At 37.2% G+C, this 20,552-nt stretch overlaps 1 protein-coding gene across 2 annotated transcripts in view; it reads left to right on the top strand.

Annotated features, from left to right (window-relative positions):
- LOC147066785 (hemicentin-2-like) overlaps positions 1 to 19,679 on the top strand; it is a 33,079-nt gene extending 13,400 nt beyond the window's left edge. Inside the window, exons 9-20 of one of the 2 annotated variants that reach the window (XM_085954172.1) lie at positions 1,331 to 1,439; positions 2,470 to 2,627; positions 3,915 to 4,100; positions 5,371 to 5,511; positions 6,461 to 6,569; positions 7,755 to 7,918; positions 9,259 to 9,358; positions 14,486 to 14,664; positions 14,862 to 15,053; positions 17,008 to 17,148; positions 17,631 to 17,739; positions 19,058 to 19,679. In XM_085954172.1, coding sequence (XP_085810298.1) covers positions 1,331 to 1,439; positions 2,470 to 2,627; positions 3,915 to 4,100; positions 5,371 to 5,511; positions 6,461 to 6,569; positions 7,755 to 7,918; positions 9,259 to 9,358; positions 14,486 to 14,664; positions 14,862 to 15,053; positions 17,008 to 17,148; positions 17,631 to 17,739; positions 19,058 to 19,271 — 1,802 coding nt within the window. In that variant the 3' untranslated portion in view covers positions 19,272 to 19,679. The remainder of the gene's footprint in view (positions 1 to 1,330; positions 1,440 to 2,469; positions 2,628 to 3,914; positions 4,101 to 5,370; positions 5,512 to 6,460; positions 6,570 to 7,754; positions 7,919 to 9,258; positions 9,359 to 14,485; positions 14,665 to 14,861; positions 15,054 to 17,007; positions 17,149 to 17,630; positions 17,740 to 19,057) is intronic. The other variant, XM_085954173.1, reaches the window with a different exon arrangement.
- The last annotated feature ends 873 nt before the right edge of the window (positions 19,680 to 20,552 follow it).

Consider the following 20,552-nt stretch of genomic DNA (forward strand, 5'->3'; position numbering starts at 1 on the left):
TCAGATTGGTCGGGTTGTTGTGTGTTTCTCGTACATTTAAAAAAAAAAATTGCTTGTTTACAAAAATGGAGAAAATTGAGTTTAGAGCTGTTATTAATTATTTTAATATAAAAGGGTTAACAGCAAAGGAAATAAAAAATGAGTTGGATTTAGTTCACGGCACATCTGCTCCTTCACTTGCAACTATTTATAACTGGTTAAATGAATTTAAACGTGGTCGTACATCAACAAAGGATGAACCACGCTCAGGACGTCCTGTAGAGGTGACTATACCAGAAATGATCAATAAAATCCACGATATGGTGTTAAGTGACCGAAGATTAAAGTTGAGTGAGATAATTGAGGTTACAGGGATCTCAAAAGGTAGCGTCATTTCTATTTTACATGACAAATTGGGCATGAAAAAAATTTCTGCAAGATGGGTGCCGCGTTTGCTCACAGTCGACAATAAACGCAATAGGGTGGTGGCCTCTAAAGCCCTGTTGTCGCTCATGCAACGCAATCCGGATGAATTTTTTCGTCGCTTTGTGACTGTAGATGAAACATGGATACACCACTATACTCCCGAGACGAAAGAACAGTCAAAGCAGTGGATTGCGAAAGGCGAACCATGTCCAAAGAAGGCGAAAACCGTAAAATCAGCTGGTAAGGTTATGGCTACTGTATTTTGGGATGCACGTGGAATTATTTTCGTTGACTATTTGGAAAAAGGAAAAACAATAACAGGGGATTATTATGCATCTTTATTGGACCAGCTAAAAAACAAAATTGAAGAAAAACGGCCTCATTTAAATAGGAAAAAAATCCTCTTTCATCAGGACAGTGCCCGTGTTCACACATGTTTACGATCAATGGCTAAAATTGAAGAATTGAAGTTCGAATTGGTCGACCACCCACCGTATTCGCCAGATTTAGCCCCCAGTGACTTTTTCCTTTTCCCAAACTTAAAAAAATGGCTAAGTGGACAACGTTTTTTTTCAAATGAAGAAGTCATCGATCGGACAAATGCTTATTTTGAGGACCTTCCGAAAACTTATTTTTCTGACGGTTTAAAAAATATTGAGAAACGTCTAACCAAGTGTATTGAGCTCCAAGGAGATTATGTTGAGAAATAAAAAAAAATTACAAAAATAAAAACTGTTTTAATGCTTTTTTCTAAGGAATTATTGACCCACCCTCGTATCTAAGTACAAGTTTTAGATCTTTGTTCCATCTGAATGCAAAATTATCATAAGTCGACAAAGAAAACATGTTAATTCTGCACGATAGTTCGTGTTGCCCTGTTGTCTCCTAGTTATCCTGTTCAGCTTATTATTATATCATATTTCAGGGAAACCAACAACGGCGTGGATATTCTTACTTGAAAATATTTATATGGGAAAAAATATAAAATTAGAGTGTACACAAATCTATGATATGGGTAACCCAAAAGCGACCACGTAAGTAAATTCCATAACCTAACCTATTTTTGGCAGCCCCACAATCTGAAAAATGATACCTTGTCCTTTCTCATCTCAGAAATTAACATTTAATGACCACATAAAATATTATATCAATACCATTAAAAAATATTGTTCTAAATGTTGTCTTAAAATTGAGAATGAAGCCATATTTGGTACATCAGATGTCCGTGGTTAAAATTCAAATGATATTAAAATTAAACTATGAATTTTTATTATATTATAATAGCTATGGTTTGATAATGGAATGTGATTTTACATGTCTGAAAATATCCTATTGCCAGACTGCCGATGAAAATACATGTGAAGGGTAGGCGGAAAGAACGATCATTGTCACATTAATTCAGTTTTGAGATAAAGCGGAAAAACATAATAACTTCCTTGCTATATTATTATTTATTAAGATCGAATTTAAAAGTTATCTTACACGTCAGTTTAATATGAATTATAATCACAATACTCTCTAGTTAAATATCTAGTTTTGGAAATAAAAATAAATATAAATATTCTTTGTCAAATATTTCTAACAATGATTGTTTTTTTTTCAATTTAGCTGTTTTCTTTCTGAGGTCAGTGTTTGCACAATGGTTTTTATTATTTTTTTCTAAGTATACCACCTAATAGCTTACAAAATTCTCCACAAGATGGCATCATTTTGCGATTTTTATGAACTGATCTTTCTTTCTGACTGCCCATCATGATTCGCCCACCCAATGCAAAAGTACCACAAGTGCTAAAATCTTGATTTTCTGTTTTAAATGAAAATATAACCAAAGGATTCATATAATTCTACTGTAAAAATACCAGATAGTATGTAATTAGGAAAACATTCATACTCTGTATTACCTGTATTTTAAGTAGATACAAAACTTCAAATGCGATTTTCTCGAAACTATGAATTTGCAGTTATGGTTCTGTGGGCGTAATTATAAAACCGTATTTTGGAATAAAAATCATTCTTTTCTCTACTACTTCATAACATGTTTCTCTCTCTCTGTTTCATATTCAGCTACCACTGGTACTTCAATGATAATGAAATTGTAGGTGAAATCAACCATACGCTTATCATTAAAAATATTACTTCAGAGCGAGAAGGCAATTATTCATGTTCAGCTGTCAATGAAATTGGAGAGGGTGGACGCTACGCCCTGCCTATTCATATTTTAGGTACTATTACATTTAAAATATCAACTGTCCATAATTATATGCTCGATACAGTCACAAAAATTCACAAGTCTTTTCTTACAAAATTTATTTTATTTATTGCAAATCATTGATGACAGTATGTATTTATATCATTATCGTTGCGTATGACTGATCGCCAAATGTTTCTGTAAAAATATATTTGGCATTTAATTTAAAATGAGATTTTGATTACAATAGTGTATCCCAAAGGCACATGGTAGATAAAACCTTGTGTAGTTTCCACAAACAAAATCACTGAAACAACATCCAGTTTTTCATTGTCATTTTTCTATGCAACATTGAGTTTCTTTTTCTCTTTTCAGATTTTTCGTTTGTATGAAAATTGGTAGACATGTGGTACTTTTTTTCATCTCGCGTTCGTTATTTATAAACACTATATATAGCACTGGCGAAATGTGGAGGTAGGCTGTTAAAATCTGACAGAAACAGTGCACACTAAACATTGTCACTCAAACGTTTTTGTTTACATTGAACTAAGACTTCGATGTTTAGATAGTGTTTGTTAGTATTTACAATTCAATTAAACCCTGCCTAATCTAAGCCATAGTAGATAAAACTCATTATGTCATTAGCTCATACATCATTTTAGATACAACAAAAATAAGAATGACTAAAAAGGTGTGTACTATTTTTGTCGAATCGCCCATATCATACCTAAACTATTATGGCTTGCTTTACGCAGGGATTAATTGAGTTTAAAAACTAACCAGCAGCATCTGCAAATTGTTATATAATATAATATTTTTTTTTTCGACCATGTCCGATCCTAATATGATCATATGGGCCTCCGCAGAGTAGAGGATTGTATTAACAGATTTTGTTTTTTACGAGAAATGGATGTCAGCCACTTCCTCAACCTATTAGGTCCATACCCTGACTCTCACACAAATTGAAAAACAATATGTGTACTTGCCAGACCCAGGATTCGAACTTGAGATAGTTAGCTGTGATAGTCCAACGCTTAAGCCGCGCGGCCACCGTGGGTGTAACAAATATAATGTGCAAATTGTTCAATGAAAACAACTAAGTATCACTGACAAAATTTTATGTGCACTATTTATGTCAAATTTTACAGCCTACCTCCACCCCTCGCCACTGCTATATAGAAGGTTTCCCTCAACATCTTTGTATCAATATAATCGTATTATATCATCAATATAATATGACTGCCATTTAAAATGACTTCATAACAAGAATATTTTTATGAAAATGTACACCCAATGATTTTCATTAATTTTAATAATCTAGGTACATTAACATTCGATCTGACGATGGATACAGATGGCCACCCGGTGCTGGAAAACGACGAGAGAAATGTGACACTGCGTTGCAAAGATCTGACTGGGGTACTCCCGCTTGCAACCAAGGTGAATTGGTATCTCGATAGCAGACTGATAGCGCATGCTACCTGCAAAGACTCAATGAAAGCACATGGTACGCTGTTCTTGTTTTACAAAAATTTGTATCATGAGACTTAATTATCATTTTTTTTATTGTATTTGGGTTATTATAATGTTGATTAAAATTTTTGTTGGGTTATTATAAGGTTTTTATAATGTTGGTTAAATTATAACAAGTGTAGCCGTTCCGGCCGACTCGGCATTAGATGGCCATCAGATACAATTAGCATGTTATTTAAATGTGGTAATTAAATAGTAATTAACTGGTCCGCAGTGAACGAAGTAAGTTAAGACAAAATAACGCAATGGATGTGTGATGGAGAATTAGATATGAACTTTATGTATGAAGAATTTAACTCACTGAAACCTTCTATTAAAGACTGTGGTGCACAGAAATGGCATCAGTTATTCAAGTTATTCCCGGAAAAAGAGACATTTTCAAGTTAATTTCATTACATCTAATTGCTATAGGTACCGAACGGCTATTTTCTCACATGAATTTTAAATGGTCAGATGCTAGAAACAGATTGATAAAATCTGAATTACTTGTCCAATTCAACATGACTTATGTGGTGAATTTTACCAATACATTATGGCGCTAATTACCAGTACATTTAGTCTTCAGGAAGTAAAATTTTCATCCAAGTAGAAATGTGTCGCTACATTTCAAAATCAGCCCAGTCCACCTTTAAGTATTTTTTACTTTTTTGTGAATTGCTGAAAAACTGCTGCTTTCTAACATTTCTGCATTATCAAAATGTGGCATTTATTAATTTTAAATATTCTATACTTGAAATAATATAAACTTTCACCCTTGCGACTGTGTATTTGAGAAAACAAAAAGCTGTTTTTCTCCTATTCATCTATTATGGACTTGGCTCATTTTGAAATCTAGCAACACAAATAGGCGAGTGTCAGGAAAAAATATTGTTTAATATTATTATTTTGATAGTAAAAGAATTTTGTATTTTGTGTTGTGTTGTCTATGATTAATATTACAGAAATAAAGAATAGTAATATTGAACTATGCGTTTTTTAGATTGTCCCGCTTTTTGCTCCTAAATACCATTTTTTTTAAATTTCACATGTAAAAAATCCCGATTTGGTCAAATAATTATGACGCTGACTTATACTGATGCTGGTCAGTAGCTTAATTGTTTCAGGGTACTCACCCGGAAAGTAAAATATGTCTATTTACCACTTGGTCCAAGATATTTTCTAGTTGTTTTCTAATAGGTATGTTTCTGGGGCTTATAATTTTATTGTTTCTACTGCATGTTTATTTCTTTTTTGTTTTTCTTTAGAACAGAGACACTGTCATGAGGATCCATTTACGTTAGTATTGACAAAAGTTGACCGAAATTCCAAAGGTTTCTATTCATGCAAAGCTCTAAAATCTACAGGATGGAGCATTGAATCTGAAGGTGTCGAATTAAACGTGTATTGTGAGTATGTTTTGTATAGGATTATCAAATTTCATTAATTATTATAAATTTAAACGAACATTCTCTATAATGGATTGATATTTGACTACATACACGGTATTAAGGTTATGCATTCCAGTCCACAGTGGCCAGATTGACTTCTTTCAATTGTACGATAATATAATATCAAACGCTCCAAGCCAAAAGGGCGTAAGTAGCATTTTGGTGATTTTGAGTTACTTAAATATATACTTAAAAATGTGTTTTAATAAATTTATCTTTACAGTTATGAGGCTTTATTTAATATAGTACATGAGCCCTTGAAAACAACGAAACACGTGTATAATATATATAATAATATAAATATGTTGGATTTATAAAAAAAATATCTACAGACTGGCAAAAGGGTGTTCTTCATAGAAGATTGCAAACAGAGTTACGATTTTCCAATTTGGGCGTAAGTGATAACCCTACAGAAAACCAATAAGAATTAATGTAACGTACCAAAATTAAAATGATTATAATAAACAAATAAAACGTAACAGAAATACAAACAAAAACATGAATAAAATAATGGCGAAAAAAAAAATTCGATGTTTTTTTCTTTGTGAAGTTTGTATTTTTTTCTTGGACAGCCAAAATGAATTAAGTGATTTAAAAATTGTAATTGCAAATAAATAAATTAATTAACACTACATACTCCAAAACAATAATATTATTCTACCATAAATGAAAGAAGAAAAAAACTCCAATACTAAGAAACAAGTTGTAAAGAAACGAAGTTGGTCTTTTGACACTTTTACGTGTAAACAATTATTATTGCGATAATTTAAATCCATGCACATACATCGCTATAAAATTTTAAATTAAAAAGGCAATAAAAAAATTCAGTATTTTTTTTAAATTTATAATGAGTTCTTCTGTCTAAGTAGGTACCTATATATTTTGTTTTTTTTTTACATGATTTCAGTCAAGCCCGGCATGGCCACATTGAATAACTTCACTAATTACTATTATTTGGGAAAAACCATAAATCTTTCCTGTAGCGAAAAAGTAATTGGAAATCCACACAATAAGATGTATGTATTTACAATACAACAGTAATTTGTTACATGTAATGTATACCAGTGACCGAGATACCTTACAGAACAGTTAATTAACGTTTTATCTTGAAAAAATATTTACGATAGATTCGAACATAGCCACCTAGATTTAAAAAACAAATGACACTACACTCCACCTGAATTAGGATGGCATATAGCTGGAATATATATGCAGTCCCGCTTTACAATTTCTCACGTGGTATATAATATCAACATTTTCCAACATAATATTTTACAACGGTCGCTGGTATTTAAATTATAACAGTTTTGTAGTGTTCTTGAGATGTGTTTTAATAATGACATCAACTCATTAAGCCCTGCCTAACCAAACTATAATCTAATGGATTTAAGTTTTGTACCATTCCATTTGAGTCGTTTTTTGCGACCCCTTTTTCACCTTTCGGCATCTTCAGGCACTATGTACACTCACCAAAAGGCAAATACACACTGAGTCAGTTTCCCCTTTTGATGAGTGTACATAGTGCCTGAAGATGCCGAAAGGCGAAAACTGGGTCGCAAAAAATGACTGAATTGGAATAGTACAAAACTTAAATCCATTAGAATTTAAATTCAAATTCGATCAAATACCTTCGGTCGATAGTATTAATATTCAAACTATAATCGATAAAAACATTCTTCTATCTATAAAATATCTAAAATTATACCATTAAACTGTTCATGTAAATGAATATTTTTTGACTATTATGTACTATGGCTTTTTTTTCCGACCATGTCCGATCCTAATAGGATCATATGGGCCTCCACAGAGTAGAGGTTTGTATTAACAGATTTTGTTTTTTACGAGAAATGGATGTCAACCACTTGCTCAACCTATTAGGTCCATACCCTGACTCACACACAAATTGAAAAAAAATATGTGTACTTGCCAGACCCAGGATTCGAACCTGGGACCCACAGCGTGATAGCCCAACGTTTAAGCCGCGCGGCCACACCGTGGGTGGATTAGGCAGGGTTTAATTGAATTTTATAAACTAACAAACACTATCTACACATTGTAGTCGTAGTTCAATAAAAAAACAAATACATTTGACTGACAGAGTTTGGTGTGCACTATCTTTCATGCATAATGATGTCAAATTCCAATTAAATCTAAATAAATAAAATTAATGTAGATCATTATGTCAAATAAATATATTTTAGGTACCGATGGTTCAAGAATTCTATGGAAATAGCGAATATGACAACATTTAATTTTTTGGCTGACAACATTACCAGATCCGATGAAGGGAACTACACATGCGCCGCTTTCAATGATGATGGAATGGGGGAACTCTCTCCCGTGCATTCTGTAATTATTATTACGGGTAAACAAATATTATTATAAAACAAAATATTCAATACCGACACATACAACATTTAAGTATGTATTAATGACAGTCCTTGGGCATCCTAAACTGGATGAAAATGGCTTTAGATAGACCTGGACAGATGCAGATGCTTGAAGAGGCCGAGACCCACATAGGGTTGTAGTGCCAGGAAAAAGATGATAATTATCATTATTGAAAATAGATACAATTTAATTTTGACAAAAAATAGTTTAAAAAATGTACATATTTTGTACCTAAACTATCGTACCTAACGTATCGTATCGTAAAAATTAAATTGTCGAGTCACAAACTCCAAAAATACATTTTTCACTGTCGGTCTGTCTATTTTCACTTATCCTTCGAATTCTTATATTTCTTCTTTGTCAATCCCTCATGGCTGAGGATCGTGCCCACACTCTTTCTCTACTTCGTCTTTTTTGTAAGCTTCCGGAAACTACCAGTCTCCCCAGGTTATTTGGTCCGCACCGAACAATATGTCTGAAAAACTGCAAAATACGTCTCTAACATATTGTCGACAGCCGTTCCTTTATCTGCAGTCCCTGGATGATTGACTGGTTTATCCCATGCTCTGTCCAAGATATACGAAGCATTCGGCGCCAACACCACATTTCGTAGGTATCAATTGCATTTCACAACCCTTACCTTCAGGCTCCATGACTTACAAATTATCTACAAATTAAAATATGGAAAACACTCATGTTTGCACAATTCATTTTTCATTTTCGTGGCAGTTGAAATTTCCCAATTCTTCCATATAGTGGTAAGACATGTCATCGTATTTTTCACAATGTTCGATCCCATATATACAAACTCGTCCAGTGTTTCTAGGTTTTGGAGTATAGATACTTACTGCTGGTAGAAGGTTAGCCCAATCGACAACCATTAACTTGATCTTATTCTTATCAATAAGACAGCCATATTTGCGACTCTCTTTTTCTATCTGGTGTAGCAGCTTTGTGAGTTCTCTTTCATAAGCAGCGATTAGCATAGTATCATCTACAAATTGTCTTATATATCAATGTCCGGTTTTGTATGTTTTGAGAAAATCAAATTTTAACATTCGAGATGCTTAAGAAATGGACAAGAATACAGTATCTTCTCACATATCCTATTTAGACATGCAAATGCAATGATGCAGACAAACGTTTTGTATAATATGTTAACTCACTTCCGACAAAAACTGGACATACATTATCTTTACACTATCATCTGAATGGTAAATTCTAAATAAGTGTTTTCAACATTCTATAACTGAGGTCTTGTTTTCAAATGATCCATTATAACTATTCAAGTTATTTAATAATTTTATTTTTCAGACAAGCCTGGTGGTGTGAAAATAGTCTACACTGTTGATAAATCACCCGATGGGTGGTCTGTAAGATTTGAATGCCAACTTCTCAACACAGACAAGCACTAGTAAACACCTTTTTAAATTCTTTATATTATTCTTCTTGTTATCGTGTCATCCCGTAACCTGAGGTCGGCCATCATTAGAGCAATCATTGCTCTATCATCTGATACCCGAGACATTTCAGTGGAGCTCTACTCATACCGATCACGGAGATTATTAAGCCATGAAATGCGACAAGTTGAGAATTACTGTACTTTTTTCCTCTCATACTGTGACCAAGGTACTGTAGGTTTCTGGTTTTGATATTATACAGAACTTCTCGATCCTTTTCCATTAGTTTGAGGATGTTATCAGAGCACAAAGGTGTGATGTTTGCTACAAATAAATCAGGTAATTGAATTATCATTTTTCATCAGTATTTTTTATATTTGACGTAGGTATAAAGTTTTTTAAACACTTAGTTCAAAGCGATTAACAATATTTTATGTATGATGTAATGATAGAAAACCTGGGACTGTGAGAATGAGAATGATTAGATGATAATGTATTTTCAGTCCTATTATATGAAGGCGTGAGCCATGGCCCCCACATCCTGAAGCGGGCTCACAGACCAGGATCTATGGCGGGCCCCACTTCTTCTTCTTCTTCCACGGCGCTACATCCCGGGGTGGGATTTGGCCTCCTCCACAACCGCTCTCCACTAACTCCGGTCTCTCGCCACACTTCTCTAGTTACCGGGTCTTCCTATATGAAGCCAGTCCACTTCTACGGCGTCAGCCCATCTCCTTCTTGGACGGCCTCTGAGTCTCTTCCGTTGGGGTAGCCACTTCGTCATGATGCTTGGCGCTCTAATTTCAGGCATTCTCTCCACATGTCCCGCCCATCGTAGTCTTTGGGACTTACAGTATCTTATGATTGTTTGCTGTTCAATCAGCTCTTCCAACTCGTGGTTCATTTTTATTCTGTAGTTCCCATTTTCCAACGTGGGTCCAAAGATTTTGCGGAGTATTTTGCGCTCGAAGACAGCTAATTTGTTTTCCTTGTTTTGAGTTAAGCACCAAGTCTCACAGCCATAAGTGACAACTGGCCTTATAATTGTTTTATAAATTAGAAGTTTACTTCTTTGGCCTCGAATTTTCGACCCCACCAGTCGCTTGCAGGCATGCCAGCATTTATTCCCGGAGATAAGGCGGATTTTTATCTCCTCTGCTGTCTTATTTTGGGTATTTAGGCTGGATCCGAGATATGTGAACTTGTCCACCCCTTCATATGCATGCTGTCCTATGTCTACATTCTGCAGCGGTACCTGATCGCGTGTGCTGACGTGATGTGCTGATGGCGGGCCCCACTACCTATCGTTTAAAGTTAAGGGCAGTGTGATTTTCTTCGCGACTTCCTTTTGTAGTAGCCAAGTAACATGCAACCCTTCGCGATATTGGTAAAATAGCCATTTTGTAAGTCAAGAAACAGAATTCAAATAATTATAAAGTAAATTTCTACACGAGAATTATCGTTTAATTATATCAATCATCATATCACATCAAATCCCTCCACACAGCCACAACTTTTTAAATGTTAATAATCAATCCGCAGTCGACTTTTTTACTATTCAAGAAAATTTGTGGTGTGTATTTTTCTCATTTAACTGGTCGACCCACCACGCCGGGCCCTCAGGCTAGAGCCATGTCGGCCTCACCCTTGTAGAGGCCATGGCGTGAGCACTCACAGAAGAAGCGCTCAGAAAACTTGGAGCTTTTGAAATATGGGTGTACAGACGCATGCTCTATATTAGCTGGAAAGACAAAGTTACAAATGTTGACGATGAAAAAGACAAAAGAAGTAAAAACTAGAAAGTTGGCATACTTTGGTAACATCATGTGGCATTCCGAGAGATATTAACTTCTGTTTCGTATCATTCAAGAAGATCTCCGGTAAGCGAGGCCCTGCTTGAAGAAGAACGTCTTGGCTCACTTCAGAGATCGGTTTGAACTCAGCACTCCATCCCTATTTAGAGCAGTGATGGACAGGGAAAAAATGTCCAAACTCATCACTGACATCCGACATTTCATTTTATCACCGGCCTTCTGCGCGCTCTGAAGCGGAGATGGCAGGCCGTGATAACGTCAAGGTCAAAGCGGGGGTGGGGGACAGAAACGCACGGGGTATTTGGTCATGGCTGGTTTATTTCATCGTATTGCAGGGTAGTCGTTACAGATACGATACAGGTTATTGTCGTCGTTGGCGGTCGGTTGGTAATTGGCGGGCTGCAACGTGGTGTCGCGGCTGGGCTGCTGATTGATTGCTTGGCATCCGAGGCGAGTCAGTGCTTGCGGCGTGGCGATCTGCCGATGTCAGATGTGGTCTTTTTGGCGGGCTGTCCGGAATGCTGGCTTGGCTTCGCGTCCGAGGCGAGCGAAGGCGAGAAGAGATTTTGCCGATGTCAGATGCTGTTGGTTCAGCGGTTGATGTCAGAGAGATGCTGGCTGGTCGACGTATCAGGCAAGAGAGAGCTTTCGCGCCCATTCAGATCCAACTGCCAGATTCGCGGCGTCCTGTTTTATCCGTCGGTCGGGAAGCTCCCTGTTTTACCGACGGATTGACTAGTGGCGGCGCGAGCGGCCGTTTTTGATAGACCGCGTCTGTTTTGGCGGGAATTTGACGAATTTGAATTTCAAGGAGACGGGTTCCGCTCGGCCGAGGGTTGCGATCACCGCGAAGAGTGGACGTAGGCTGTGGTATTTTGGGAAATATGATGGTTCGGTCCGCCCTTTGAGGTAGTCTCCTGTGGGAGATTTCCATCTGGTATCAAACGACCTCTCCGGGAAACGACCGAACCGTCGTCTTTTCCATCAGCCTACCGTCGCTTGTCCTTGGGGGCCAGTTCACCTCTGTGCGGCTTCGACGCGTCCGATGGTCTTGGCGTGCTTGAGGCTCTTTCGTGTCAAAACTGCTGAGGTTTCCACTTCCACATGGTGGTTCCCTCGAATCGACCAGCTCATCGCATCCTTGGGCCGTCGAAGAGTGAGGTGGGACCTGTTGCGCCTGCTAGTCGCCGCCATTGTGTGACTAGAGACCAGGGCACCAATCTCAGCTTCCTCGTGAGGTTTTCGCGGAGGTGTCAGACATGTCAGTCAGGGACACTCCGTGATAGCGCCGGTTCCAAGAATAGACGTCTGGTGATGGGGTCTGGTGTTGGAAGTGGGACCTTGAGTTCTTGAGCGTCGTCTTCTCGCACGTCCAAGGCGTCGAAGCGGTTTGGCCATAGGTGTCGTAGTTTTAAGGCGGGCGTGACATCCTCGCTGGCGTCGGATGTTTGTCGATTAATGCTGGGGGTCTTGCTGTGTCCCTGGAATCTTGGCTTCCGCTTCAGTCTTCTTGGTCCCTCAGGTTGCAGATCCGATGTAGCCTTGGGCCGTCGGCGATTGAGGCGGTGTCTGATGTATCTGCTGGTCACCGCCGGTTGGGCAACCAGAGACCAGGCGACCAACCTCGGTCTGCCGTAAGGTATATCACGAAGGTGCTGGGCGTCGCGCCGGGGCACTCCGTGATAATGCCGGTGCCAAATGGTAAGCGGCTGGTTATGGGGTTTGGTACTGAAGCTTGACCTTGGGTCTTTGCGAGGAGTGTCGTCTTCCAGTGCGTTAAGACTCGCTAGGCTTGATAAGGCTAGTGGTTATGCTAGGCGAGACATCCGCGCTGGTGGCAGATGTTTCGCCTGGGTTTGAGGTACGAGCGCCGTTGGCTGGCACCTCGCTGTGCTGGGTGACGTCGGTCACGAAGAGCGTCGGCGTCGGTAGCCGGGGCATCTCCGTGTAGCGTCGCGACGCCGTTGGCCATGACATCTTACGTATTCCTCCGTGGGCCAGGGTCGACGGATGATACCGCTGGTCGGAGGAACATAACGATGCTGCTGTCACGTCTTGCGATGGAGCCGATGTCCATGCTGATTTGCTATCCAGGCTGTTGCTTCTGTCAGGCGCCACTGGTGTGCTGAATTCCAGGTTTCGGGACCACGCGGTTTTTTGCGCGGCCCCCCAGCAGTGTCTGGCTAGGCTTTCTACATCGAATGAACTCGCGGGAGTACGTTCCGCGCGATCTCGTGCGTCATTTCCGCTGCGAGAAACGCATCGCCTCGTGTCTCGATGTCGCGATTGCAAGCGCGAAACAAGGTCAATTTGACATTGTGACTACCGGCCGTGTGTTTCTCCCCCGGTAGAGTGAGTACTCGCAAATGTCACTGTTTGAGGAAGTTCACAGTTGTACTCACTCTGCTGGCGTATCTCAGGGTCGATGCTGGCTCCGGTGGACACAATCCTGCCCACAAGCCCCACGTTGACGGCGATCAACTTATCACCGGCCTTCTGCGCGCTCTGAAGCGGAGATGGCAGGCCGTGATAACGTCAAGGTCAAAGCGGGGGTGGGGGACAGAAACGCACGGGGTATTTGGTCATGGCTGGTTTATTTCATCGTATTGCAGGGTAGTCGTTACAGATACGATACAGGTTATTGTCGTCGTTGGCGGTCGGTTGGTAATTGGCGGGCTGCAACGTGGTGTCGCGGCTGGGCTGCTGATTGATTGCTTGGCATCCGAGGCGAGTCAGTGCTTGCGGCGTGGCGATCTGCCGATGTCAGATGTGGTCTTTTTGGCGGGCTGTCCGGAATGCTGGCTTGGCTTCGCGTCCGAGGCGAGCGAAGGCGAGAAGAGATTTTGCCGATGTCAGATGCTGTTGGTTCAGCGGTTGATGTCAGAGAGATGCTGGCTGGTCGACGTATCAGGCAAGAGAGAGCTTTCGCGCCCATTCAGATCCAACTGCCAGATTCGCGGCGTCCTGTTTTATCCGTCGGTCGGGAAGCTCCCTGTTTTACCGACGGATTGACTAGTGGCGGCGCGAGCGGCCGTTTTTGATAGACCGCGTCTGTTTTGGCGGGAATTTGACGAATTTGAATTTCAAGGAGACGGGTTCCGCTCGGCCGAGGGTTGCGATCACCGCGAAGAGTGGACGTAGGCTGTGGTATTTTGGGAAATATGATGGTTCGGTCCGCCCTTTGAGGTAGTCTCCTGTGGGAGATTTCCATCTGGTATCAATTTGAATATCTAGCTTCTCGAAAACAGATCATACTCCATCCCGAAACCAAATGAACTTTGCCTCTATAGAATATACATCAAATAATTATCCCAATTTATATTTCAGTTTGCCAGAATTCTATCATTTTTATAAAGAATCACATTATGTGGAACTGAGTAAATCTAAAAGGAATTATTGGACTACAATGTGGTTCACCACTTCAGCAACACCAGAGATATTTTTTTGCCGAGCCGGCAACGAAATTGGCCTCGGACATATTTCTAGTGTACCTCTAGAAATACTCGGTGAGTGCCTACTATAAATAGACTTAATTCTCCAGATCTATTCCAGGGTACTTTATGGCAGTCAGAGTAATAGGTAATAATAATCAGAACTGGAATCGAACTGTGGAACCATGAAACCCCATAGTTATTTTTGAACTGTAACCGTTAATTCCCAATGGCAAAATAAAACTAAGCCTTTACTTTTACTTATTTTACAGGAAATAAAGTGTTTAATATAACAGTTATACCGAGTAATATTGTCCTAGAGAGTGACAGGCAAGACGTTACGCTAGTGTGTGAAGACAATGGCTCCGATAATACTTCTTTCACGAGGGTTGAATGGTATCGAAATGGACAACCTTATAAAGTATTTTACAAATGTGACGAAACCAAAACCAGAGAAAAAACAGGTTGGTAACCTAATATTTTTTATTAATGAAAAATGAAGAGGTGACAGAAATTATCCTATATATTAATTCAGTACTGTGATGGCAGGCGGTTATAATTACGGTTTTTTTACTTTTTAATTTTTCTTCCAAAATATGTTCCGAATTGTCCATTCTTTGGTGTGGTAAAATATTAGAGCTGGAACTTTATTGGTCACAAAGTAATGTTAAAAGATATCTGCATCTGACCAAATATGAAAAATGGCAAAAAAAAGATATGTCTGCAAGATAAATAAAACTTCAATCTTTTTAAAATAAATAATTAAAGATTTGTGTTGGGATGCTAATTCCGCTTATTTTGATATAAGATAAGATGAAGAAAAATACCTTATAAACTAACTCTTGTCAGACTGATTTGAAAACTATATTTTTGCTCCCCTGTAAAATTGTGTAAACAGCAGTTTGGTATTTTGCCATCACAATACCGAATTATTAGGATAATGCACAAATTTCTCGTGTAAACACCACTTTCACTTCGATTTATAAACACCTGCGAGAACTTCTGTTTATTTTTTGAAAAAATTGACACTTTCAAAAATACAGTGAAACCCCGATTTTACGTTTGAGAAAGGACTGACAAAAAACAACATAAACAGCGGAAAATTTTTAACTTTGCCTTGTACACCGCAGCCATGTCTATAAAAACGAATGCACACATGCGTGAGTACATCCACGGCAAGCGTATCTATAAAAAAATGCAGTTATACGTTTCCAACATAAAATATCAATGATTACCGTACATTCATTCTTGAATATGTAAAATTCGGGAAATAAAAATGTAAAACCGGGAATTAAATGTACTAAAATGTAAAACTACACGCAAGTAGTGGTAAAACCTGAATTCTAAACACGTAAAATCAGGCCTCTATTATATCTCATGTTAATGCCAGCGCTCCATTGGCGAGCCAAAAGTCCGAGGACAATAAATCGTCCGATTTGTCTATGCTCTGCTACTGATCAACGAACGAATAAAAAAGTCGAGCTGTCAAAAGTGAAAAGTTACGATTCTCGTAATGTCTTCCGATAATCCTATAATTTTGTGTTATTTATATGTAGACTTGCATAAAATAATATAGCAGTGAAAACAACACAAGTTTTACGATTTCTTTTATGAATTTCATAAATACAAATAAAAAAATAATTGGTAAATCTCTCATTTTCTAATGTGTAAATTAACAAATTAATCAATGAAAATGTTTAAAACAATTACAGATTTTTTTTCGGTCCGAATGATTGCGTATTAATGTCAAATCGAATTTGCATAGTGATCGACTGACGAAGTCTGGCAAAAATATCAAACATGTTTGAAATCCAACAAGCCTGGTCTGCGGATTAAAAAGTCCGCAGGTCTGGGGTGCTCCACGCGAAAAAAAAGTCCGAAGACTGTAAATCGTCTGACTTGCGTGCCAATGGAGCGCCGGCTTAAGAATCCACATTTCCTTCCAAACTCTATACTTATTAACTGTAATAATTTAATTATTGCAATGTCGCAAAACACCTTATGTAACTATGAACAATGTACTTTACTGTCGAACAAGATCTTCTTGTCAACGAGTTAAAACTGTGAACTAATAAGCTCCTCCTACTTTTAACTGCACTTTGTCTGCAATGACTTCTGGTTATCGAGGAGTTGTCCACGTGTTAAAACTGTGAACTAACAAGCCCTCCTAGTTAGTTAATCGCACTTCGACTCCAGTGACTTCCGGTTATTGCCTAGATCTTCTTGTCGGACAGTATCTAATGACATTTATTTTTGATTACCTATGTTGAATAATCAAACAAGTCTGTTTATGTCACGTTATTGACTTTGTTAAAATGTTAAAATGCATCGGTTTATAAGGCTCACAGATGCATTATTATGATGGTAACTGTATAATGTTGTAATATAAACTCGTCTAAGGAATGGTAATGTTTTCAGATTTCCGGACATGTCGAGATGATCCTTCGCGTCTGGTGTTTGAACAAGCTGACCGTCAAGTCTATGGCGTCTATTCCTGCGAAAAAGGAATGGATTATTTTTGGAATCGATTCTCAGAGCCAGTTCCAATTCTAGTCAACTGTAAGTCACCATTGAGTACTAACATTTTTCACTTCTGATCGTAAACGGGATGTTTTGTGTTTGGCTACAGAAGTCCTTACGATCAGACCCGATGATGTTACGTTTGTATCGTTTGTTGTCATTACGTGTTATACCCCGGATGCACTTTTACAGTTTAAGTACCCAAACATAATTATTGTTAATTATTATATTAATACTATCGACCGAAGATACTTGATGGAATTTGAATGTAAATTCTAATGGATTTATGTTTTTGGTATTTTTATAAACACTTCAACTATTCATAATTTGTTTGTTATATTTTTTTATTGTGATCCTTGACTTAATAGGTAGGTGATAGAGTTTTTACCTACTTTATTGTATTGATTTGTTATATAAGTTAGAGTTAATAGTATTCGAAATAAACCGAAAATACTCGACAGAAAAAGACGATACAATTAAAACTATATACCTATATATATATTTTTTTTATTATTTTACAGATAAGCCTGGTCAAGCTAAGTTAATTTACTCTCTGTTACGAAATAAAAAAGGAATTGAAGTACAAATGAGTTGTGTGGTGTTCGACTTAGGATTCCCACCATTGACCAGGTAAAAATAATGATTCATTTTATGATCAGTTTTCAAAATCTAACAAAAATACATACACTATGTGCAATTTCATATATTTTGTCAATGGTCGGATGGAAAAAATATGTATAATTTTGTTAATTATGCAGGAGTTTTTTGGAGGAGGATTTTGTTAATTCTGGCAAAAATTTCTGTCTGACGTTCTAGCAACGTAATAAAATCGAGGTTCTATTGTGCGTCATACGCAAGAAACACGGCTTCATTTTGCCAAAAAAACAGGCGCTCTATATTATATCATTGCTCTGAGGATGGTTATTTTTTATTTGGTTCAGAATAGGATGTAAATGATAATTTTTTTTATTTTAATAATAAATCAATTACATACGAATTCAATTACTACTACTTATTTTCAATAATATATTATAGCAAGAATCTTTTCTTTATCCATATATATTTTATCCGATGATGAACCCTTTACTGCATAGCCAATGCCATCTGTGTAAATTATCAAATAATATCCTTTTTCGATGCCTAGAAAACTATTTTACCATAAACATCCTACTTTACCGATTTTGTTTGGACAGTTCAAGAAATAAACCATTTCTGCATTATAGTCTCTGCATTTCTGCTTTGACAGTTGACGAATTCGTATGTACGCGAAAATCCGCATTTGTAAATAAATACAAAAAAAATGTATAGAAGATTGAAATTGGTTGAATAAAAATATCTACACATCAAATAAGGTGTGTACATTAGTTTTTTATAATTGTTATCATTTGGTTTTGCATTTTGTCATACTGAAATGTATGATTTCAAAATGTCGTAAATCTGCGACACCATGCAGTAACATGCAAAATTTAATGTTATTTTTGAACAAAAAAAATTAATTATTATTTTTCCTTCATTCACAAGGCATTTTAACACCAAGAAAAAAAAATCATGCAGTGAAGGGTTAAATAATATTCTATAATAAATTACACAGGATTTTTAAAAAAACTCGTAATTTCTTATTGAAAACCTTAAAGCTTAATAAAATATTTAAACCGACAGATAATTTTTTTTTTTTTGAGAATACTTAATAAGTACACCACATAAATTGAATTGAATAATATTCCAAATTATGAATATCTATCTCGTTAAAATAAAAATAGTGAATTTTTCCTAAATTTGTAAAATTTAAACTGCGACCACTCCAGACAAAGCCCTCTCGCATGACGCCGTAAGAAAATCATGTGATCAGCACGTAGACAATATAGATTGTGATTTTTGACTTTTGAGGAATTTTCAAAATCCATTAGGAGTCTATCCGATCACTATATCTGTCTTTTTTTTCTAATAGTTATCGCTGGTACAAAGCATCAACGCTTTTGAATGATGTGACCACTAAGGATTGGAGTATTAAAAACGTGACGCAAGACACGGCTGACAATTACACGTGCCAAGCTGTCAACGAAATCGGAATGGGAGATCCGGCAACTACAGCCGTTAAAATAACAAGTATACACAAAAATGTTGAAGGAAATCCTTCATCGGTGGAAATAATATCTGGATAGGTATAAAAATGTGAACCTGTAAAAATGGTTACAAAGAAATGTGTTTGAATCCTGTTTCACAGATAAATTCATTCTAATTTTTTAAAATTATTTGTCACTCAATAAATATCTTTTTCATAACATAGAGTACCTACTCAATATGACTACTTCAGACACCCTTTTTGCCGCTGTAATAGCTTATTCTCTCCCATGAAGCCTATCCGTTTGAGACTACAATGAAAAATTGCAGATTGCCGGTGTATTGCCAGAAAAATGTTGAAATTATTGCCTGGTTGCTGGGCAATGTATACCCGGCATCACTGCCGGGCAAGTGGTGCCGATGTATTTTGTGCATACACATGACTTGAGATAAAACAACAATGGGCAACAATGAAGTTTCTGCAGCATGTATCGTCCTAAAATAATGTCATAAATAAATCAAAAATAAAAGAAGAATTTGGATCTGATCCTACTTAAAGAAACGTGAAATAATAAATAATATAAGCCATGAATTAGTTCTAGATAATTATTTATTTAAAATCTTGACAAGAATATAAAAAATTGACTTTGAGTAGGTATTTGTTAAATATAATAATTAGTGCAAAGAAAAAGAAAGTAAATACAATTATGAAGAAAGCAACACCGATTACTACAATACAGTCAATTACTCTTCAATATTTGGCAACTTGAGACTCATTAAATAAAACATGCGCAGTAGTACGATAGTGGCGAACCTGACAGAAGAAATACGAACTACACCATACAGAATATTTTGACGTTTACCGATTATCTATGAACCTGTCAAATAGCACCATACAATGACAGCATCGCGTCTAGATTAGGGAAACAGTCAGTACTTTTACGTTTAAACAGTTAGTATTGCGATAGTTTAAAATACACATTATTGGTGCCAGTAAATCCATGCACGTGTGCAGGCGCTATAAGTTTAAGTTTTAACATATGGATAAATAATTAAGTAATAAACAGAACTGTTTCAATGGTTATTTATTGATACACTCGTACTATTCGACTGCTGATGAAGATCTGTTACAATATGTAAGTCAATTGTGATAAGCGCCTTGCTATCGACTGAGCGTTAGTTATATTTTTTTGATGATAAATGTTACTATAGACCCATAATAATATTTATTACCTAGTACCAAGTTTTTTTTTTTTGTATAAGTACCTACATAATAAAATATCTATTTGAGTGGTTATGCCATCGCCCCCATATCCTAAAGCGGTCCCCCAGGCCACGATTCCTGGAGAACCCCCCCAACCTATTGCTAAAGTTAAGGGCAG

Source organism: Rhyacophila brunnea, unplaced genomic scaffold (assembly GCF_057557595.1).
Source record: "Rhyacophila brunnea isolate RB1 unplaced genomic scaffold, BYU_Rbru_1.0 scaffold_4, whole genome shotgun sequence".
Lineage (NCBI taxonomy): Eukaryota > Metazoa > Arthropoda > Insecta > Trichoptera > Rhyacophilidae > Rhyacophila > Rhyacophila brunnea.